General features: G+C 39.3%; 3 protein-coding genes across 3 annotated transcripts; all 3 read right to left on the reverse strand.

The window, feature by feature from the left end:
- Positions 1-667: 667 nt before the first annotated feature.
- Positions 668-6918, reverse strand: LOC102308190 (C-type mannose receptor 2). Its single transcript, XM_014331240.2, has 6 exons — positions 5653-6918; positions 5504-5545; positions 4998-5363; positions 4294-4641; positions 3612-3700; positions 668-2543 (listed from the first exon to the last, which is right to left on the reverse strand). The coding sequence occupies exons 2-6, from the start codon at positions 5538-5540 to the stop codon at positions 2442-2444; spliced, it is 942 nt and encodes a 313-aa protein (XP_014186726.1). The 5' UTR covers positions 5541-5545; positions 5653-6918; the 3' UTR covers positions 668-2441.
- Positions 6919-7065: 147 nt separating this feature from the next.
- LOC102307866 (E3 ubiquitin-protein ligase TRIM39) lies at positions 7066-16331 on the reverse strand. Its single transcript, XM_005952511.3, has 8 exons — positions 16221-16331; positions 12075-12667; positions 11793-11888; positions 9376-9609; positions 9004-9151; positions 8881-8907; positions 8374-8549; positions 7066-8283 (listed from the first exon to the last, which is right to left on the reverse strand). Exons 2-8 carry the CDS (start codon positions 12654-12656, stop codon positions 7912-7914), a joined length of 1635 nt encoding a protein of 544 aa, XP_005952573.1. The 5' UTR covers positions 12657-12667; positions 16221-16331; the 3' UTR covers positions 7066-7911.
- A 4580-nt stretch (positions 16332-20911) lies between these two features.
- Positions 20912-24759, reverse strand: LOC102307551 (CMRF35-like molecule 7; the record flags this gene model as incomplete). The annotated part of the gene is given in 6 exon segments (XM_005952510.2): positions 20912-22372; positions 22486-22529; positions 22772-22854; positions 22940-22988; positions 24267-24493; positions 24677-24759. Coding segments are annotated over 6 exon segments (528 nt in total), but the record flags the coding sequence as incomplete, so codon positions are not given.
- Positions 24760-24765: the final 6 nt, after the last annotated feature.

Here is a 24765-nt window from a genome sequence, read left to right on the forward strand (position 1 = left end):
TGAGGAAGCTTTATTGACGGTGAGGTAATAAACAACGAAAAGGGCGGCGAGAAACAGAATTGAAAACACTCTAAACTGGGAAAACTAAAACTTAAACAACAAAACCTGCACATGAGTGAGGGTACCTTGCAGGGAGAACAACGCGGGGAGAATGCACAGGAAGACGGAGGAAGATGCACAGATAAACCAGCAACGAGGACGAGGTAACACACACTATAAATACACACACCAAGAATCAGGGGATGGAAAACAGGAGGGGAACACACCTGGGAGACATCACAGCTGACGAGGCAGGGAAAACGTAAAGAGAACACACTGACATCAGATAGGGACCTTCAAAGTAAAACAGGAAACACACAGACACGCAACTACACCGACTCAGAGACTTAGATTAAACACAGAGACCTGACTACACAAGAGGGGATACACAGGCAGGGGTGACACCAAACAGAGAGAGCATAAAGGAAACCCCTGGGAAACCAAAACACAACAGTCATAATACATAACAATGTCAAAAGTAAAAGTACAAAAACCAAAAACACTGGGTCATCAACCCAGGACCCTGACAAATTCTATATAGTTGTTCTATATAGTGTGTAACTGTTAATATAGAGTGTTATTAAATTTATTGCTAATGCAATCATATGGCACATTGACTTCTGAGGAAATTTTAGATGGCACTCATCAGAAAGGTTGCCGACCCCTGATGTAGTTCGACAGAATATTGAGTTTGCAAACATACTAAGAACTCTAAAAAGTTTATAATAGATAAGCTACCAAATAAGGCTAATGAGTTTTGTCTATGCAATGAATAGTCACCTGGGGTTGTCACTGAAGAACACGCTGACAGGCCAACTATTTAATGATGGGGTTCTGGCACGTGCTACAGCATCAGGCCAGAGTAGACCTGGGAACCGGCAAGGAACAACTCCATATTCCTACAATGGCTACCTCTCTCTGACTTTTTATTGGCTGTGATTTAGTTATAAAATTATAGGATCACAGCTTAGTTGAAAGCAATTAATTTTATTATACTTGGGTTCACATTTCAGCCGTACACACAGCCGTATTTATCAGACATTTCAAATTAAAAGCATCCCAAAGAAACAACAGATTTCAGAGCTTCACTGTCATCATGTAATGAACTTCATGATAAATATTTCACTCAGGGTTTTTTGTTTTTGTTTTAAATGTCAGATTATGTTTCAATGCTTCAATAAAACAGTTAAAAAAAGAAGGAATAGTCTCAATTATATGTTATTGTACCACCAGGTGGTGCCAAAATGACGCTATAAAAGCAATCCTTTCAGTGTTTGTCAGTAGAAAATAATTGTAATTGCATGTAACTCTGCAGCAGGGCCTACAAGAAGCAATGAAACAACCAAGGAGATTGTTGAAACTACTAAAACTGGATTAAAAATACTCCCGTGCATCATTAAAACCTGTAAGAATAGCCTGGAGAAATCATCAATTAAGAAATTTGATTTAAAAAGTCCTTGAATTGTTGTGATGAAAGATCACTTAAATGCTTGGTAAAATCAAATCATTAAATATCTCCAACAGAATTCACTCTTTATTATTATTGTTTCATTAAAGAAAGAACATTTCCACAGAAATCTGGGAATTTTTGTACTTTTCCTCAAATTACTGGAAACTGATGTCGCTGAGAGGAAGAAGCGTAGTGGAAGCGAGCAGCCACGCAACCTGCACACACAGCAGGATCAGTAATAAATAAATAAATGGAAATCTGTCCAAGCTAAAGTCGAATCACACCAAAGAATTATTGTATGTACCACAGTCTTAACACAAGAGAACGATCTTCATATAATTTAAATACAATAATGAATTAACAAAATATTAAAACTGGAAAGCTAGTCCTCAACTACTGTTACACAGATGTGTTCTTTTTATTAATAAAGATCATTTGAAAGATCCCCAATTAACATGCAGATTTACACCAAAATGGGCCTGAGTAGCATAATCTCGTAGTTAGCTTAAGCATGGCATTAGCCCAGCAGTCAGTTCTAAATGTTCCCTATAGAATGGCTTGTACTTTATTCTAACTTCACCTCATGACCAATTTAGAAAAAGTCCTCTAAGGCCTGCTTCGATGTATGCAAACTACATGGAAATCCAGTTTACTTGAGCTCGATTCAAAGTAGATGCTAATTTTCAGATCTGATATTTCTCTCTGATGAGACAAACACAACTCGTCTTCTTTAGTTGTTCATCACCTTAAATAACCCTGAAAGTTTGCATTCCTTCATGTTTATTTATGCACTCCAACAGAAAAAGGAAATATACAAATATAACCTAAGAAATAAAGAACAAATCAATCATGTTTGGTTTCACTTTTGCAAATGATAAAAGTAATATACCAAAGGTATATTAGGTACGTTTATGATATTGAGCCTCTTTTTTGCAGAAACAAACAGTGGTAACTATGGGGGACATTTCTGATGCTTTAAGAGGTATTTCTTTTCTGGAGGTTTCCACCAGCTCACGTTTAGGTCATCAGATGTACCGCCCAGGTTATTTTTAACCTGTGTAAGAGAAACAGAAATGTAATGGTTATATCGGAACTTAAACACTCATTAGCAAATCTAATAATCCAGTTACATGGCTGGAACTCAGCGCATTCAGGCATGTAGTTCAAACTGAGCATGAGAATGAGGAAGAAAGGGAGTTTAAGTGACACTGAGCATGGCATTGTTGGTGGTGACAGACAGTCTGGTCTTAGTATTTCAGGAGCTGCTGATCTGCTGGGATTTTCCAACAATCCATAGCTAAGCTTTACAGGGAATGCTCTGAAAACGAGAAAATATCCAGTGAGCTGAAGTTCTCTGGTTGAAAATACCTTGATGTCAGGGGTCAGAGAAGAATGAAAAGACTGCCTTGTTACATCAAGTTATGCAGAAGAGCATCTCTAATAGATTAAAGCAGCAGAAGACAACACTGGGTGCCCCATCTGTTGGCTAAGAACAAGAATCCGAGGCTACAGTTCACGCAGGCTCACCAAATTAGGCCAAAAGAAGATTAGAAAAGTGTTTGACGGGTCTCAGATTCTGATGCGACATTCAGAAAGTCAGAATCTGACACTTTCTGGGAACACCCTGGGCATCTTAGTACTAGGAAGCATCATTTAAATACCACATCATCCCTAAATGTTGTTCCTGACCATGCCTATCTACTGTATCCACAGTTCACTGTATGGCCTCTATAGTGACGAGATCTCAATGTATTAGGGCACCTTTTGGATGTGGTGGAACAGGAGATTTACTTTATGGATGTGCAACAAATTTGAAGCAACTGTGTCTGAGGAATGTTTACAGCAACTTGTTGAATTGAAGCCATGAAAAATGAAAACTCCTTGAAGGCAAAAATGAGTCCAGCTGAGTACTACTACACTGTATGTGATAAACTGTCCAGTGAGAATAGATGGTCGCCTTTAAATTTTGTACAAAAGAGTCTAATAAAGTTGTTTCCATTTAAAATGTATGTTGATGTTACAGTGACCTACAGAGTTGATATTCAGTCCACCTCAAAAACATCTGGCAGTTGTTCTCATTACCTAAACTTTACTTGGCATTTTATGACTCTACACAACTTACCCATTTCAAGACAGACTCCCTCACACCTGGGTCTGTCATGTCCACATCAGCACTGAGCTCCATTTGCACCAATGTCTTTTTCCGCGGAGCTGGTAAGATTATAAATTCCTCTTTAATTTTAGTTCATCATCATTTCAAATGCTAAAAGTTGTAATTATACAATTATACACTAACTTTTAAATGAAACTTTTTGTAATTTCTTGTTCTCTACATTTTGATAAACTACACTGTAATATAAGTGTAAAACCTCAGCAGTGCTTTCCAGTTATATCTGCCTTTAGTTTTCTTGCTCTAATCGCCAGAAATCTTTTTACGTGTACAATAAGAGTGAATTTTTTGGGGGGTCAATTTAAAATTAAGCTCCCAAACACCTTTTATTTTTTAATAACAGGAACTGGTCCTTCCAAATTTCTGCCACTACATTGCACTACAGATCCCACAAGGTTTACACACACTCTTTGAAAATGATTATAAGTAATGATTATAAATAAACCCAATATATACCTTAATGGATAACATTTTCTTCGATTTAGGAAAACAAATTTAAAAAGTGATCAAAATTATTTATTTTGATAGTACAGGGTTAGTCATCACTGATAATGATTTTGACCTCAGGGAATTTTTAAAAGGCTATCATACAAATCACGGTTTGTGGTTTATGACAGAAGAAAGAAATGATTACCGGTGTAGCAAATAAAGGGCTGTTTTTCAGCATAGCTCTTTTGGACCATCCCAAGAGGATTGCTGCTGACCTCAAGCACACCACAATCGCTGAGTTGAGCTGACGTTATCACAGAGAGTCCCCAGGGTATGAACGAGGGTTCGCTTCCATCAGACCACCTCCAGGACATCCTCGTCAAGCCGATCCACACCTGCTGGTTTGTCACCAAGGCTTGCAGCAGGTCATTTTCCTGCTGGTTCTGCACTCGGGCCAGATCTGTGTACGTAGTCCTGCAGTAGCTCTGAGCAGAGAGCCAGTCCATGGTGTTGGTGATCAGGACAAACCTTTCAGAAACGGCAGTGGCAAGTGCTACAGAAAAAAACAGATGTTTGGGGAAAAAAATGCTCAGTTAGTCAGCAGAATTATTTTAATATCTCGAATTACATAATGATTATGATCCCGGGGTGCACAATGTTAGATCAAAGGTTTCCAGAATATTATAAAACAAAGTGCAAAAAGTTGCTGTACCATAATTCATAAGCATTTTGCTTGTAATTGCTTCTAATGTGCTTGTTTGGTGTCATAATTTCTGATTTGGTTCTTTATAATTTTCTCACTTTAAGTTTTAAAAGAGTGACTCTCGTTTCAAAGCAGGGGGGGGACTGTGGTATGGACTGTGGCCCACACAAAAGGTAAACAGCACAGAAAAGTGTTAAAAATCTTACCAGTGTAGCAGACGAAGCTTAAAGTGGCGTTGCACGGTGTAGCAGACCATCCCCCTGTTGCTGACATGCTTGCACAGGACTGAACACTGGGCTCACCACTTGCCCAGTTCCAGTATGCAGGTTCTCCTACTTTGTAGTCATCATTTTCAGACACTGACCAGCCCCAATCTCTGTACAAACCTAAGTACACAAAGGGACCACCAGACCCCACCAGACCTGCTAAATCCTCCAAGTCCTGCTCATCAGTTATGGTTGCCAAATCAGTGTACATGTCTCTACAGTACTGCTGGGCAGTGAGCCAGTCTTTAGGGTTGTTGATAAAGTGGTACAGAGGACGTTGGTAAGAGAAGGTGAAATGGCACAGACCTGTGTGTAATGCCAACGATTAAAAAAACAAAAAAAAACCTTTTGTATCACAGCTTTTATGCCTTCTACATCCGTCCTTCAACACTTCAGTATTGATGTAGATCAATTAACTTTAAAGGCAAGAGAGAAAATGTACTCACCAGAGAATAGAAAGATGCAAAACATCTTCTTCTCCATGGTCTCTGCTTTCAGAGAGATTAAAGTATACTCATAAAAACACAAAAAGGTGGATTACATTCAAATGTCAGGCAAAGGATACACAACAATCAAAGCCCCCAATAACTCCTACCTGTGAAGGAGACAGCTCTGATGTGAAAAGCTGGATGCAGCCTTCTCTTGAATCTGCAAATTCAAAGCAGGTGTCTGCCTGGATTTCCGGATCTTGTGTCCTTGCAGGTGGATGCAAAAATCTACTTTTGTTCAAGAAAAAGAGTTTTGCATGTCTGTGACCTCCAGCAAACTCAGACACGTCTCAAACATAAACTCAACTGAGGATTATATTTAACAGTAAGAATTCATAAACGAACTAATTCCACAGTTTTCATCATCTCCACTGAGAGTTTTGCTGCTTGAACTGACAAGACTCTATCTCATTAAGTGTTCTTGATAATCTTTTATATTTTCCTTAAGACTGGATTACATCCATCATGTCGAGGAAGAAAGATGACTCGAAATACTGAATGCTTTCGTAAGCAGTAACTTTGCCGTAACACCTGCACAAGATAAGAAAGTTTGAATATTGTGCTTTGCATTTGTTCAACATGTGCCAAGCATAAAAGCTGATTAAGCTGCAGAGACAATAACTTATCATAGATTTTCCTATAAGCATTTTTTCATATCAGAAGCAGGAGGACATAACTCAGAAGTCCTCGCTCTCTCATAGAGGACGAATAATCCCTCCTGCAGCATTTATCCTTAGTCAGAAGGCCTCTGTGAATGCAAAGCACATGGAAACACACGTAGTCCTGCTGGGACTGATTCAAATATTTATTTAAAAAACAAATCACCACAAAAAACTGATCAAAACATAGTCACAGCCTTATTCTGGCAATTTCTCTCTCTCTTTTTTAAATTAACTAACAACAACCATAATAAATAAGCACCAGTAAACAAGTGAAGTAGGGTCAGACTCAAAGGCGTATGTCTCTCCATCACTGTACTGAATTAGTGAGCACCATTAAACATTATAACGTTAAGTACATTGTGTAACTAAAATACAATTTGTATACAAATTCAGGTGTGGTAGCAGTGTTCTGGATCTCTGCTGCATTATGAAAAGGGCAGGATATACCGTACAATAAGACATTTTTGTCAAGCATTTAAGTGCATTAAGTTTGTCGCTCATTTAACATTAAAGATGTTTTTGTGCTTTTTCACATTTTTTGCCTCAATTCTTTATTTTATTTTAACCCTGTAAAGCCTGAAACATGAAATAATTGCCAGCAAATTCTAATGTTTTGAAGCTGAAGTGTTCATCAAATTTAAAAATGAATAAATTAAATATCAAATTATATATAGGAGTTTGTATATAGCATTTGTATTTGTATTCTATTTTTATCTTATTGTATATTTATTTTATTTTATTCTACTGTATATAGTATTTTATTTTATTCTACTGTATATAGTATTTTATTCTATTCTGTACAGTTGTGTACTGTATTTATTCTTATTGTATCCTAATTTTTGCCTCATAACTTTTGCACTGTCCACTTCCTGCTGTGACAAAACAAATTTCCCACGTGTGGGACTAATAAAGGTTATCTTATCTTATCTTATCTTAATTTGTACTACATTTGGCATTTTTGTGTACAGTTTGTTTATCTTGAAAACTTAAATAAAGAGGGTTAGGGTTCAAAAATCATACTGATGTCTTAAAATGGGCCAAATCTAATACATTTGACTTTACAGGGTTAGTGTTGCATGTTTCTGAGTGTAAGTCAGATGAAGTTTAAATTGGTTTCTATAGTCATTCATTTTACATTTAGGATGACTTATAGTTCTTACTTAACCTCCCGAGTCCCTGCATCGTCATCTCATCTGGCATTCCTGCACCTTATACTCCAATCTGCGCATTAAAATGTTGTATGTTTCTTAAAACATTATGTTCTAAACTACACTCATCAAACTAAAAAGAACCCAAACACTTTCTGTTCAAAGATGCAAAGATGAAGCTTAGTCGAGGCCAATTAATCCCAAATAGCTAGAAGAAATTAAAAATTGCATCTGAAACAGGAGATTGTGTTTTATTGTGGCTTCTTTCACGTCATGGACGATGATTGTTAAAAAGACAATATATACAAAAAAGAAGCATTTTTTGCTGGTAGTGCAACTTTTTTGTCCAAAAAAACAACCTTTTAGAACAACAGCAAATATATTAGAGAAAGGCTCTTCATTTAAGCACCACTGTCACCATTCACATCAATACTTCAAGCCATGAAACATGTTACATAGAACCCAAATACCAAAAAAGCTTTAATATTAATATTCGAGTTTAGTAAAGATAAAACATCCCTTGCATCTTTAAAAAGCAGGTATAGGCTCTTCCAGTCTATGACTCATGATTGACAGTTGTGATAATCAATGGCCCTTTGTTTTTTCCTTCGTCACAAACGCCCGGGCTGAAGAAGGGGTAAACTTTCTCAGAGAAAAGGCACCCAGTAAAGGTGTAGATGTGAGATCTGGCCTCCACGTCGAAGAACGACACGGTTCCCTCGTCGTAATCCGTAAAGACCCCCACAATCTCCGGTTTCTCCTTGAGAGGAAGACGGACCGAAGGGGAGTCTAAAGCTCGATACTCATCGCCGTTCCTCAAGCGCACTGTCCAGTAGCCGTTTTCTGGCTTGGAGGTGATCATGCCCTTCCTGTTGACAGATCCTTTGACCACGCCCAGATCCCAGAAGGTCTTTTGACCGACTGAAACCTGATTAAAAACCAAATATGAGAATGAGAGAAATCAAAAACGTGTTTTGCATTTCTAGGATTACTAGGATTTTATAATTAAGTAGTTCACCTGGAAGTAGAACCTCCCCGAGATGTAGCCTTGCTTGGCCAAAACACAGATGACAGGGTCGAAGCGTTGGGGGTTGTCTGGAACAACGTGAAGAAGCTCACCACGACCCGCTTGCTTCCCGTCAGCTGTTAAGACGATGTTTGGATGGGCAGTGTCCGGATCTAAAACCACGTCAACTACAAGGTAAAATGAAAATAACTTTAGCTTATACAACTTCTAATGGTTGGTATGCAAATCAGACATGATTGGCTTGCATATAATTAAGGTTTGTTCACCAAAATCAGCTGAGAAATGCACCAGTCATCCTGCACCCATAATTTGAGTAGAATAGAAGAATAGATACAAAAGTTAAGAAAGTTAAGAAAGCGTCTCTAAGCATATGACTAAAAGTATCTTTACAAGCATTCCTATACATAAGCACGCAAAACGTGCATTTGCCTAAATATGACAGAATAAGACAGAAAGCAATGCAGTGCTATTTATTTATGCATTGAAATGTGTGCATACCTGCATATTTCTGCATCCTCTTCATCTCTGTCATAAGAAAAGTAAGATGATGAGTTCTGACATTTTTAAGAAGAGCTCCATCTCAAAAATAAAAGGCTGTTTTTCCTGCTAAGCTTGTGTCACCTTCTTTCTTCAAATTTTCCATTTCATTCATGAGGGTCCGTTCAACTTTAGACAAGGCTCTCCGCACAGTCCCCACACAGAGCTCAGGTGGTATGTTGATCTCCATCCACTCTTTTGTGGGTGGAGGTGATGTAATAGAGGGCAAATGCTTTATAAGAGAGAAATAGAGCATAGAAAGTTTAATGCTGGCATTTAAAATTTGGTATTTTTAGATCACAAAATGACAAAAACTAAATGAATGCCCTTAACACACATTCAATATTTCCTACATATAAAGTTGAGATTTTTTTTTTAAATGTAATTAAGTGATGCCAAAGCCAAAAAAGTTTCAACCGTCATCAGTCTAACTCAAAGTCCTAGTTTAATGTTAACCTGCAGGAGGTGCAGGTGATCCTCAGTGTTCTTCAGCTCCTCCATCTCCGTGTTTCTCCTCTGCAGCTCAGTGATCTCCTGCTGCAGCTCACTGATGAGCTCCTCCGCCCTCCTCTCCACTGCCTTCTGCTTCTCCTTTATCTCTGCATTCACTTCGGTCTGTCTCTCCTTGATGGTATGAATCAGAGACGTAAAGAGACGATCGCTCTCCTTCACCTCCATCTCTCCACTTACCTGAATGAAAAAGAAAAGATTAAGTTATGTGTTACGTTTGCTGCTGTGTGATCATCTTGGTCTTTTCGATGGTCTGTTTCTGAAATCCTTCCCTGCTTTTCCTGGACAGCTCCACCATGACATTGAAACCACTGACTGTCTTGTTGTATTACAACGACCTTTGGGTCCTTGAATTTTCATATGCATGTTCCTTTAATACAAGCAGCCCCTCTAAAAACTGCTCTCTGGGACAGCTCTGGTCTGTCCTGCTGCACTATGTAGCCCATCACACTCCAAAGACTACACAGGAATGTCTCAAGAAACCACATGGACTTAAGTCAGTAAATCAATCCCATTACGTGACTGTGCCAGAGATAGTATAAAAGATGTGGGGGAAAAAACTAGTCAATCATAAGTCTTCAGATATCCTAGATAATTTGTTGTCCTTACCCTTCTGAATAACCATAATTTTGTTCATGTGTTCTTCAATAGGACCTGAACCTAGAGACTAAGCCCATAGTCTCATCAGGAACGTGCCTACTGAGGTCACAGAGAAAGGGGGGTAAGCTGAAGGCTATATTTGCATAGACCTAAATGCAATCTGATGTCATGGGCCATTTAGCCGAGGTTGTCTCTATTATGATTATTTATGTATCCTGGCGTTACGTCTTCAAATAAAGGACCAACACAGAAACGGGCAGAACAGTTCCAGAGGGTTTCATACTGTGACTATTGTCTACATTATACATGCTTCTCTAAATCCTAACGCTTAGTTACGCTGCAATAGGTGTAGGCTGCTGCAGACTTTGCATGATGCACTGAGTGTTTCTACTTCACTCACCTTTTTCACTCCCTAAGTGTTTATACACCACTCTGTATTTAGTCAACAATTTCCCCTGGGGATCAATAAATTGTTCTGATTCTGATTAAGCAGTATTATTCCAAGGCATTGCATACATTTTCACTGCTATAGATGTGTAGATGTTACTGAGCTTTATCTATCCAACAATTAGTTAAGCTGAAGGAATATTTTACGGACATTAAGACCTGGCTGACCTCCAATTTGTTGCTTCCAAATTGAGATAAAACTGAGGTTATTGTACTTGGACCTAAAAATCTTGTGTTTTCATGTTGTCTAACCAGATTCTTAATCTGGATGGCAAAACCTTGGAGTTGTTTTTGAGCATATGTCCTTCAATGCACATATTAAATACATATGTAAGACTGCTTTGTAGCATTTCCACCATATCTCTAAAATGACAAACATCTTGTCTCAGAGCGATGCTGAAAAACTAGTTCATGCTTTTCTTAAATCATACCCTAAACCAGGGGTGCTGAACTCCAGGCCTCGAGGGCCGGTGTCCTGCAGGTTTTAGATCTCACCCTGGGCCAACACACCTGAATCAAATGACTAGTTCATTACCAGGCCTCTGGAGAGCTTCAAGACATGTTTAGGAGGAATTTAGCCATTTAAATCAGCTGTGTTGGATAAAGGACACATCTAAAACCTGCAGGACACCGGCCCTTGAGGCTTGGATTTGGAAACCCCTGACCTAAATCCTCTCTTAGTTATGCTGCAATATGTGCAGGCTGCTGCACACTTTCCATGATGCAAGAAGTGTTTCTTCTTCACTCACCATTTTCACTCCCTATGTGTTTATACACCACTCTGCATTTAGTCAAGTGTAATTATTCTCTGGTTTTCTTCCACAGAGTGCCTTTTGTCCTCTCTCCCTTCTCCCACGTGTCCCGTTTCCTCTATATATGTTATTCTCTCATTTGAGTTTTGCATTTGTGCAACATGCTTCATTTGCTTGTCTGTGTTCTTCTCCATGTTGTTCTCTGTGGTTTTGCATCTTCATTTTTGCACACTTTAAATCCACCACCTTGCAACGGCAAGGGCTGCCCCTGGTGGCTGTTCAAAATGAAGCAGGTTTCTCACTCGCTCCACATTTAGGAATGTGAATCTGTCCTATATACGGTCTATGGATTATACATCTTCTTGGTCTAATTTCATGAAACTAACTGAACTATTTATACGCCTAGCCTCCTAAAGAACTGGTGTTTGTGTAAAAGTCTCTCTAAGCTTTTACCAAACTCATGTCAGACTTTCTAAACACATTTTTTTACTTTGACCAAAACAAGAAATCAGTAAGAGAGAATCCAATAAACCACATGACAGAAATATTTGCGTCGTGGCTCACCGTGCTGAGCTTCAAACAGTTTTTGATCTCCTCCCCTTTCTTCAGTCGCTCCTGGATCATCTGCTGAAAATCGGCCTCACTCTTCTTAATAAGGACCTAATCAGGCACAAAATAAATGAAAAGGCATTGCTGATTGGCATGACTACAGGAAGTTGAATCATTATTCTTTTCCTCGATTCCTCTATTCCTATGGTCAAGTGTTTAAGTGTGTGTAAGAGGAACTACAGATTTATAAGTATACATAAAAAATTGTTCTGACAGTTTAGAAAGTTCACCACACACCTTCCTCTCCGTGCTCTCGTCCTCTACAGAAACAACCTTGTGGTCTCTGTGCTCAGTCTCAGTGCAGAACTGGCACACACACTTCTGCTCATCCCTGCAGAACATCTCCAGCAGCCGCTCGTGCTTCTTACACATCCTGTCCTGCAGGTTCTTCACCGGCTCCATGAGCTTGTGCAGCTTCAGGGTGACCACCCTCTTGTGAGGCTCCAGGTGGGATTCACAGTACGATGTCAGGCACACCAGGCAGGATTTCAGTGCTTTCACCTGCAGGGACGTGGCGGCACAGACATCACACACCACCTCACCAGGCTGGGCTGAAGACAGCGGCGTGGCCGATGAGCAGACTATCATCTGTTTGAATGTGTCTGCGAGCTCTTTGAAAGCTATATTTATGCTTATTTCAGGCCTTGAAGGGAACGACCTGTCACACGCGGGGCATTGGCAGACGTCAGTGCCTTCCCACTTGCTCTGAATGCAGGCTTGGCAGAAGTTGTGTCCGCAGGGAGTCGTCACCGGGTCTGTGAACACCTGCTCACAGACGGGACAGTAGAACTGCTTTTCTGGTAGCATGTTGGAGGCCATGACCTGCAGAACTGTAAATGAGGAAGTCAAATGATAAGCTGCAGGCAGAGGGAGTAAATGCAAATGTCTGAATGTCGTGATGAGAGGAGAGCTCGATAAAACGTATTGTTCATGTCCGAAAACACTACCAGAAAAAAATTATTTTAGCAACCTTGAGGCAACAAAAGGACTTTATTAACAAACGTTTAGCACTCTTGTGACTTCTGCTTGTGTGCGTGTGTGCGCGTGTGTGTGTGTAATTGTGTAAATATGTTAAAGCATGCACTTCTTGAAATTCAGGCTGCATACACCCTGCACTCTTCAGTGTGCTTAATGAATGAGTCATTGTTTCCCAAACTAACACACCCATTCTTTCCACATGTTATTACTGTGATATAATAATAGTCTACTCTTCCACCAATCAAAATATCTTACTTAGAGATCAGAGGTATAATTATAGTGACTTGCTACAAAAAGCACTTCTGAACTCATAAGTGTGAGACTAGTTTCACAAAGCATGAAAGCAGCAATTTAACCCAAGAAACATTAAAGACTTTTGCAATTTGTTTTGATTTTATTTGGGGCAATTGTGGCTCAAGAGTTGGGAGTTCGTCTTGTAATTGGAAGGTTGCCGGTTCAAGCCCTGGCTTGGACAGTCTCGGTCGTTGTGTCCTTGGGCAAGACACTTCACCCGTTGCCTACTGGTGGTGGTTAGAGGGCCTGGTGGCGCCAGTGTCCGGCAGCCTCGCCTCTGTCAGTGCGCCCCAGGGTGGCTGTGGCTACAATGTAGCTGCCATCACCAGTGTGTGAATGTGTGCACTTTGGGGTCCTTAGGGACTAGTAAAGCGCTATACAAATACAGGCCATTTACCATTTATTTTAAAGGCAAGACTGTAAAAATATTATGCAAAGTCATTTAAGGTGAATCCAGATATTTGGAAATTCTGCAATGAAATAGGTACATTTGATATTAATGGTTAAAATTAATACGTTTTTAATTAATTATTTATTTAAGATAAAATGTATCAACTGAAATATGGTATTAAGTTACACAAGTTAACTGCTGTCATTTATGAGCAGTAACTCCGACAAGTCAGCTCTGACAAGTGTTCAGGGTTTTTTTGGTTTGTTTGTTTTGGGTTTTTAGTCCACGTTGTTTCAGTTTCTTCATGAACGTTGCCAACTTGTCACCATCTCATTGGTTGGTCCCGCCTTGAAGCTTTACTCTTAGTGCTTTTTTGCCTCTATCATCATCTTGGTGTTTCCATAGTGAATGTGAGAAGTGTGATGACAGTCTGAGAAACCAAGGGTGACTTTTCTAGTAGAAATTAGCTTTGATTTTTAGATCAGAAAGATCATGTCCATCATTTATATACAGTATATGTTTCTGTCTTAACCTTCTGAGGTGTGAGTCCCTATTTGAGGCGACTTTTGTTGTGATTTGGCGCTATCCATCCATCCATCCATCCATTCGCTACCGCTTATCCTTTTCAGGGTCGCGGGGGGCGCTGGAGCCTATCCCAGCTGTCATAGGGCGAGAGGCGGGGTACACCCTGGACAGGTCGCCAGTCTGTCGCAGGGCCAACACACAGGGACAGACAACCATTCACACTCACATTCACCCCTAGTGGCAATTTGGATTATCCAATTAACCTATCCCCACAAGCTGCATGTCTTTGGACGGTGGGAGGAAGCCGGAGTACCCGGAGGGAACCCACGCAAACACGGGGAGAACATGCAAACTCCACACAGAAAGACCCCGGCCTGATGGTGGAATTGAACTCAGGACCTTCTTGCTGTGCGGCAACAGTGCTAACCACCGTGCCACCGTGCTGCCTTGATTTGGCGCTATATAAATAAAATGGAATTGAATTGAATTATTTCTAACCCTTGTTGACCCTAATTCCACCCTTTGTTCCCTCTCTTGGTTCACATTTGTTGCCTAATGGACAAAACTGAAGAGAACAATTTAATAAAAAGTCCATTTTCTGATTGTCCCAGTTCAGAGTTGGGGTTAGACGTTAATAGCAGGTGGTGAGGGGCAAGGGCTGTGTGTTTTTTTGGGCTTCCCCAATCTGATCTGATATTGATTTGGCAAAGAGGGGAATAAAAGCAATGCACAGGCCATCATATGTCACTACTGGGCCTTGAGTTATAGGTATTGTTGCACTCAAGTTCTTCTAGTGTGTTAAACAATTAGGGTTGGGGTCCTGACGTAGGCTAGTAGACGGGTTTAAGGGTTGGGAGTATCATAATGACTTAGATCAGCGGTCCCCAACCTTTTTTGCGCCACGGACCGGTTTATGCCCGACAATATTTTCACGGACCGGCCTTTAAGGTGTCGCGGATAAATACAACAAAATAAAACTAGTACCGGTACCGAAAAAAAGAAGATTTATTCATAACACACGTGAAAAGACCCAGGAAAACCGAGTTAACGATAAAAACGATAACAAAATAACGCTGAAAACCGATAAAAACCCTGAAAACCATACATTTCACACCTGAGCCTCAACTCTCGCGGCCCGGTACCAAACGACTCACGGACCGGTACCGGTCCGAGGCCTGGGGGTTGGGGACCGCTGACTTAGATGTTAAAGGGTTAAATGCTCACAAACATAGTGGTGTTGGAAGAACTCCTACCACAGGAGAATATGAGGAAAGCAGCTCCTGAAGAAAACCCAACCCGGCAGTTATTACCAAATAACTACGATTAGTAAAAACTGAACTTTACGCCCTTTGTTACAGATTCAGTTTAGCCAAATTTGCGGTTAACAAATGAAAGTTTATTGCCCTTAGCTTTGCATAATTACTGCTTCTCTCCAGAAGTACCAGAATCAGCCAGCCAGCTCACTAATGTAAACTTTTCATATTATTTGTTTAATCTACTCCATAAACCAAGGTGTAAAAACAGCAGTGGTGGTTTCTTATCCAAGTAACGTGAAGCCACGGCGAGACACAGCCAACTTTTTACACCTTTTTAAAATCTTTATAGTGAGCTAAGTTTGACAACTGCTACGCAGTCACTACACAAACGGATTTATATGAATCTCCCCAGCCAAGAACAGGCATTTTACTCCAAACTCCCTTAAGAACACATTGCAGCGCACACACAGTGAAGGCTTTTAGGCCATATACAGCTCTAACTGAGTCAATCATTACAAACTTCAGTCATCATAAAGATTTATTCCATACTTGGAACAAGCTGATCGGGCAGTGAGTGGATTTTAACTACGCTGAAAGCTACAAAACTAAAGAGGAAGCAGCTCATGTAAAGGCACCAATTAAATGCATTCAGTTAACAAGTGCACAAACAGGTGGCTGTTTCTTTTTTAGAGGATAGTCTTAAGCACACAAGTGAAGCTTGTTACATTTCAAATGCAAACAACTAGCAACATTTTACATGTGTTATTACTGTACTCTTTGAATACTCAGGATTTAGCTTTGTGCAGCAGGCCGGCGATCTAAACAACTGTCCAATAAGGGGTGCACATGTGCTGTTCCTCTTTTGAATTAATGATGCTGCTTGACCTGATCTGTTTCACAGTTTAAGAATTAAATAAAAAACTTTCTGCTCATACTTACAGCTTTTCTTCTGTAATGGAAGTTATCCAACCACTCCTGTGTTCTTACTGACAGCAGATCAGGTGACTCCTGCTGCATAAATTGGCATGAATAGATAACAGGACTAGCTGTTAAACAGGAAAATGTAACGTCACAACTGTTATTCATCCCTCCCACTCCTGAGCCCTGCTCCGGTTTCTCTTTACTTCCTAATCTTAAAACGGCAGCATTCTCAGCACAGCACAGCATTAGTTACATACCACATGAATGTGCACGTTTAGCACATACTTTGTGTGCACAGGAGTGTGTAATAATAGGTTTCATACTAGCAAGGAGTGTGTTTATCTCATGGGTGTGGTGTTTAAGTCCAATGGTTCAATGTTTTCTCCTCACGAAGGCCTTAGACAGCAGAATACTCTGAGGAATGCTGCAGAGCTTTGCACTGGTTAAAAGGACATGTTCAGCTTTCATAATCAAACTTGAATAAAAGCCACGAGGAAGAACAGATGGGTACAGGCAAGGCTGGCTGATATCATCTCTGAATGGAGTTACAGTAGCTGTTTCACACCCACTGGGGCTCTTAGATAAAAACTGGAGCCAAACTGGTTGGTTTGAGCTCATTTTCAGATTAGTGATCATGTGACTGGCGTGTGATGGAGTCTTTTCAAAACACTGGAGGTGTTGAGCTCCGACTTTAGAAGAAATTTACTGAGTGGTACAGTTTCATGAAGTTTCTTCTTCTACTCCATTTCAATTTTAACTCTATATGTATCCTACATATTGCGCTTTACTATTTTAAATTGTTTCATGCAGCTGATAAGAAGTGATGAGTACATATCCCATATGAAATATTTTAAAAGTACAGGGTACAGCTGCAAAGTATTGACAGCATTGTTAACTAGTAGAAGGATTTTAAAGGTACAATGTACTGTGAAGTGATTTTAATACTTGGCTAATACGGTCAAATTTCTGCATAACTCTAAGGTGTCTGGCTGCTGAATTTCCAATAAACTGAAGGAAAAGTGATAAGTACAGCTGTGTGTCATCTGCATTAGAACGCTACGATATGTTTCGATTTGTTATGACAGTGCCAAGTGGGACCATGTAAAAGTTAAAGAGTAATGGACCAAGGACTGACCCTTGAGGAACTCCTGATTGATTTTTTATTTTTGCAGATCTAAAACTGCTAATTGCAACATAAAAATTTTTGCTCTTTAGATACAATGAGAGCTAGTCAAGAACCTGACCTGTTAAACCAACCGAGTCATGAAGCTTTTGAATTAAAATGTCATGATGCACGGAGTCAAAAGCAGCAATGAGATCACCTAAGAATGAGACTTTCTGTCACCATTGATCTTTAGGTCACTGACCTGTTTCTGCGCTATGATTCAATCTGAACCCTAACTGGCACTTATAAAGTCAATAAGTTGAAAATTGCTTATTTAGTTGTTTGTAAACATTTTTCAAATATTCCACTGTATTTAATGAGAGTTTCCACACAGGGATAGGTTTATAATCGCTAATTATAAATAAATCTAGGCTGAGATTGCAGCACATTTGAGATAAACATGGAATGCAGTCTGGTTCTGCAGGAAGTTTCTTCCTGTTACAAGTTTTTCCTTCCCACTGTTGCCAAGTGCTCAAAGGCGGGGTTGTCTGATTGTCTGGTTTTTCTCTGTACTATTGTAGGGCCTTTACCTTACAGTACAATGTACAATATAATAATAAGCACCTTGAGGTGACTGTTGTTGTGATTTGGAGCGATATAAACAAAACTTAATGCAATTGAACTGAGTAGATTTGAAAAGTTTGGTGGGGATCAGCATTAACTGTGCATCTGAAATCAGAAAAAAGTTGTGTCCACACTAGACTCAAATTGCACCCATGTTTATACGGTTTCACATTCAATAAGAAAAAAGACATAATTGATGCCTTCTGTCTCAATGTGACTATTTACCTGCATGCAAAGCACACGCAGAACCTTGTGCTGCTGTCATTTACGTGCCTGCAGGCGTGCTCACATCAACAACTGCTGACAGAAAACATTTCCTGACTATATATCATGGGTTGTGTAGCCTACAGCAGTCATACCACACCCATATTAAAACCATTAAAAATGCTCTTTTTCCAGATGTCATCCGCATTACCATAAATGTATAAGAGTTGGACTAGATGTTTGGTCCTCCTGTCTGTCCTGTTATGGAATATGTTTGAAGTTGATAAAAATATTTAAATATCATAATTTGCAGGGAGTCACGGCTCCTTTTTATCTCGCTCTCTCTTTTGTTAGGCAAAGCATTTCAGTGGAAGGTTTATCACTTCATATGACATGTGAAAATTAAGTGGGAGAGAAGTAACACCACTTGATGCTCAAGACCTTAAAGATACAAAAATAAGAATAAAATATTGAATATAAAGCTCGTTACACTTTAAGTAAGAAAGCACACTTATAAATGTCAAATACAGATAGATTTCCTCTCAAAGGTCACATTTATTGTGCTTTCCTCCTTTCATTCAAAAGGTCACAGAAAACAGACACTGGAAGAAAATATTTATTATTACAGAGAATTATTATGATTGAGAATGCAACAACAAACAAAACAAGTAAATAACCAGAGGTTCAAACACAACACATGTAATGCTATCATATAAAACAGGGCTCCTGCACACCTACTGGTCTAACAGAGCTAAGGCTGCTGACTGCATCTTGTGGGGTCGACATCTCTGCTTTGTAGCTTTAAACACACACAGTGTCAGCTTGCTGCCATAATAAATGTGTGGAAGACTTTTTTCAGGTGTTGGCTTCAAATTTTGGATTCAAATCCGAAACTGACAAATTTTTAATCTACTGGCTCAGCAGTCCAGTTTGCAGTTACAATAGCAAAACTGCTTTGGTACAGAAAACAAATCCATTGCTCATTATTGCTGAACAACAGCTAATGAGTCCATTTGAATACGAACATTTTAAGCAAAACCATAGCTATGAAAACATTGCTCAATTATAGCTTTTTAAACACTCCAGCAGAGACACGATCAGGTTTAGCAAAGCGACCATGCAGGGAGTGAAATACTGTGCCTGTTCTCCATCAAGTTTTTTGAATATTGTCTAATTTATTTATTTATTTTAATATGCATTTATACAAAAGGAAAGAGTACCCAGATGTCAGCAAACTGTTTGCATCAGGCATAAAACTTTGCATGTGTTTGCATGGCTGAACGCAGCTCTGCACCACAATCTATGACCTCATACCTCTGCTTTGATCGCTTTTTGCCTATCAAGATTCTTCATAAATGGTTCAAATGACTCAGTCAGATCTGCTGTTTGAAGAAAGAAAATAAACAAATGAACACGCTATCACTCCAGCTTCAGCTCTGAGTTCAACACAAGGTGATTTAAAAGCTTGGCATCGCTGCCCTTTAAAGCGCTGCATACATCACTGAGCATAGGCTGTACCTAGTGATGGTGAGATGAAGCCTTGTGGTGAACTGAAGCTTTCCATCCAACTGGTCGACTCATGGTTCGAAGCATTGTGATGATTCATTTGCTCTACTGCGCCATCAAGTGGACGATTCAAGTGAAACAGGCTCTGTGATTATAATGATGTGATGTGTAAACCTCTAAACTGAACAAATAAATTGTTTTCATGGTTATTTATCATGAATATTGTCTCAGTATGTCTGGTACGAAAGAGAAAGTGGAAACTATCGGGACAGAGTTTTGGTATGATTGTGTAACTGTGTAATCATGACACAAACTAGTGTGTGACGCTTCACTCTTTAATAAACTAAAGGACAGAAATCAGATTATAGGAATCTGTGTGTTGTTCATTTATATTATGGTACTTATCATTCGTGATATTTATTACTGTGCGCATACTTTATTAGGAGAGATGAGATGAAAATGTTGCCAGACAGGGGAAAATCTTCTCTTCCTTGCTCGTTCCATCAAGTAGAAATGCTCAAGTAACTATGTAGCACGTACGTAATCCAATTCCACAACACAAAGTGATGGGGAATCAGCTGTGTTTTGCTGCCCATTTTATGTCTAATCTGGCGCGAACCGGCGAGCCAGTTCCTGAATCAGTCACATGGTACGGACTGCCCGCGAGGCCTCGAACATCACTGTATACGTAATCAAAGCAAGCCTCACAAAAACTCCCCCGAGATTACTCGACTCACGCTTCAAAGCTTCGACACACAGGACACATCACCATCGGTCACTTACTATAGACATCTCTGCATTGAATCATACTTGTTATTAATCTCTGACTATCTTCCACAGCATGTTTCTTCCTGTTAAAAGGCTGCAGTTCATAAACAAAAGTATCACCTGCCATGCCTGAACATAGGTGCTGGTATGGCACAGTGAATGAATCTTGACTCTTTGAATTTTGATATTTTTTACCCCTCAAACGAAGGTTAGCTAAATATTAATATAATATTTTCAAGGTCTAGTTTAATCATGGGCTCATTAGCTTGTGCAATTTACAATTCTAAAGCCCGGTTTGTGGTTCAGTATGAGAACAGACACTTCAAGCATAAAATGTAGAGCTTTTCCTTTCAGAGTTAATTCGCCGACGTCCTATTTTCACAACTACGCTAACGTCATGTACATTTTCCTCCACAAGTTTTCAGTCAGACTATATCCATGTCTAAATGTGTTAATTAGCCATATCATTATGACGATATTACATATGAAACAGTGCAGTCTGGTTCCACTAATACTAGCAAAAACTGAAATCATTTTCGCCCTCTGGGTCTCATGGGCTTTTTGGGCAGACAAGATTTACTGTTTGCATTGGATATTCTTTCTGTTTGGTCTTTGTAGCAACAAGCAGCAGTTTGGAGCTGAAAACATTACCACTTCATATGTACATTATATATGCAGGCTTTATGATTTCTTGGGAACCATCAGTGTTAACATGTTATTTTAATTGACTGCAATAACTATGTTGCCTTAAGATAACAAAAAGAAAGTCTTACAATGTTGAACTAGTCAGTTTTGTTCTTAATTGGTAGTAGTTTCATTGTAGTAGTAGTTTCATTGACATGTAACAGTTGCTTCCTCTTGGAACTGCTGCACTCGTGGATGCATTAAAGACAATTAAAGAGAGCTCTGTGTGGGTCTGCTCTTGACAGTACTTGACATCATTTTTGCACTTTTGGCCCTTTTGAGCAAATACAGTACCAAAACCCCCTACTCAGTTGCATTATGTCTCTCAGCAGTAGTAGAAACTAAAGCAGAGCCCAACTTAAACTATAGTGTCCATATACACCATCTGTGAAACACAAACACTTAAACCCCAAGTGAGTGTTCCTTCTCTTCAGCTGCAACTTTGATTGGCAGATTCAATTCAGTTTAATTTTAGTTATCTAGCTCCAAATCACAACACTCGCCTCGAGGTGTTATATATAACTACAATGAGCTAACCCTGAACAAGAACTTTGCAACAGTGGGAAGGAAAAACTCCCTTTTCCTTTTAACAGGTAGAAACCTGTCAGAATCAGGCTCAGGGAGGGGAAGACATCTGCACCGACCGCTTTGTTGAGCAAGAAAGGACAAATTAAATACACAGTGAAGGAGGGCCGGAGATTAATAATGATGATTAAATTTAAAGTGGCATGTAAGCACAGAGAGAGTGAAAAAAGTGTAGTGAAGAAGAAACCATCAGTACATCATGGGAAGCCCCAAACACTCTAGGTCTATTGAAGTGTAACTAAAAAGGAAAGTTTTACGCATAGATTTCCACCTAAATGCTACTTTGTCATAAGACCACTATAATGAGCAAAAAGGTCACAGGTTGCAAAAATATATAGAGTCTGGTACATAAATAAAAAGTCACATATAATTATACACGTGTATTTTGATTTATTTTATTGAGTCTAAAATACTGAGTCTATATAAGCCAAGTCTATAATGTGCCAAATTTATATTGCAGGAAGCACAACATATAGCTTTGTTCAGACGTGGTTTGGTTTGGTAAAAAAACTGGACCAAAGACCGTATGTTCTGTGTGGCAAATTAATAGAAAAATTACATTCAGTTACAAAGAGTAACAATTAACAATTCACAAAATGATCTTAGTAAGCAAGTAGGTTCATTGTACCCTTGTTGTCAAACACTTAATGTGTTACTTGCTTCGTTGCAGGTCTCTCATGCCCTTTGGATTATCCTGTAATTGACAGAAAGGAGAATGAGTGATCTAATCATTAAAAAATATCCCTGATAACTGTGTTTCTTAAGGAGTGTAATAGATCAGAGATGGCCATGATAATGGGGGCTTACAGGGAATATCTCTTCCGTCTGCTTAAAGCGTGAAGAAGCCTTCTCTAGAAAGAATGCCCAAAATATAAATGCGAATTAGTAGTCAGATATATTTAATGCATTTTGTTATATCGTATAAATCTTTATTTATATATAGAATTTGTGGCTGGTGCACGCACACGCACACACTGCCCACACACTACGACTACACACAACATGCATTTCCACACACAACACACAAAACGACATTTTTTCTCACCACACTTAATAACAATTTAAAATTCAAAGGAATATTAAGTTGCCTTACTGTGCAGTATCTTTCTTGCCAATACAGCCAAGCCCACTAGAAGCAGGAGAGTCGAACACCCCACTATAGACTCCAACATGTAACTAGGAAGCAGGCACAAAGCAGACTGAGCAGACGATCCACCTTCGACATCCATTAAAGTGAAAATAAAGAAGTGCTGACTTTTACCGGTAACGGTTCCAGGGCTGACTCGGAGTAGGTGGGGATGTCACGGGCTCTGTTTTTGAAGGTAAAGATATTGTAACAACTCTGTAAATATGCTGTGATAGGTAAAGAGTGTTTCCAGCATCCTAACATCAATATTGTTCATAGGTGACTTTTAATAATCGATACCCTGAACAAGTAGAGACTGGAGAGCCTCTGCCATCTGTCACAAACACATATTGATCTTTAAAGCTGCTTCTTCCCATTTCAGCAGCTACAAGGTGACATGGAGAAAATGCCAAGCAATCACAAAAAAACTACAATGCATGATTTAAAATGCTAGTAGGTTATGCAAATGATAAGCTGCAATCATTTATTTGTCTTGGAAATGTTGCTATTACTCTAACCTAAGAACACAGAGATGGTAAATATGCCTGTATTAGCATGTAAGGACTGTGAAACATGGGAAGGGTCTTAGTTTGTTTTCTTTCACTTAAAATAATGTTGTCTATAACACAAAATGGCATTATGTTTGTTAAAATCATTTGCAACCACAATAATGACACAATCTCAGACTATGTCTGTTTAGCATTTTAGCAATTTTTGGTTCGTTCTACAGTTACAGGTCAATTTCATGTCAACGAGCTTTATCAGCCAAACATTCATTTCAGGCAATGATAAATATCATAGTTGTTTTTAATTGATTTTTTAAAAATCAACAGTTTCCATCATTTATTTTTTCCTGGCCATTTAGCTAAATGTCAAGTTTTGCTATTCAAATTAACACTAGGCTGCATTTAGAGGTGACATGTTAGCGAGGCCTAAAACTAAAGAATTGTCAATTGTGTTATCTGTCACCCAGTTTTCCTTGATAACACATTCTATCATGATTTAGACTTAGTCTAATTAATGCACCACATGCTGATTTTGAGAGAAGCACTTAATATTTAGAGAAACAGAGAGAAAATAGCAATGTTTTTATCTGAATACAGGTTTCTCTTTTCCTCTTAGTGCATGCCGTCAGCTGTGTTGCTCTTTGTATTTCTTTTACAGCCAACTGTGTTACATGTGATTTTGTGTCATAAATCTTTTAAATGTTGGCTGAATAACAATAAAAATATACGGGGTGCATTTCTAGAGAGGGAAGTCTAGAGTTATTCAACATAAGGATGTTGACTAACTCTAGACTCCCTGTGATGAAAAAAAAATCATCCTTGATGATATCAGCACACAGAAAATCCATAATGAAGTTTAATTATCACAGTTTCGAGTCAGTTAGACAGCAAAGCTCAAAAGTGTAATTTGTTATGTTTTTAATGTCTAAAATATGAAAGGCTCTTTATCAACTTACTAGTAGAGCCGTGTGGTCTGACCTGAACCTGTACGGCTACTTGCTGCTGCCCTGCAGAACATAAATACCAGTCAGCATCTCTCATCTGCAGCTTCTTTAAGGTTACAGTGAAAGCCTCAGTTCTGTCATCGCTGATGGTCACTGAAGTATCTTCGTAACTCCTTTCAGAACCTGTCGACAGACAGGAGCTCGGGTCTCCGCTCCGACACCACTTCTTCTCACTTAGTCTGTTGACAGGCAGTCACAGAAGAGTCAGTGAATGCTCACTGTCCACCAGCGTTTGATACCAATGAAAGTTTCTGGACAAATTCCCACATTTACTGAAGTGTGGTCAGTGCTTCTTTAAGGACAGTTCTAAGGGTTTTAAAGGATAAAATGTGGATAAAATCCTCCAAAGGAAAACCAAATACCTGAATCTCTGAGTGTAAAGGCATTGAACCGTGAGACTACTTCCTTCTTCCCCACTCACCATGCTGTTCACAACTGACACACCTGCAGA

The sequence above is a fragment of the Haplochromis burtoni genome, unplaced genomic scaffold (assembly GCF_018398535.1).
Source record: "Haplochromis burtoni strain Fernald_Lab_line unplaced genomic scaffold, NCSU_Asbu1 Contig_1735, whole genome shotgun sequence".
NCBI lineage: Eukaryota > Metazoa > Chordata > Actinopteri > Cichliformes > Cichlidae > Haplochromis > Haplochromis burtoni.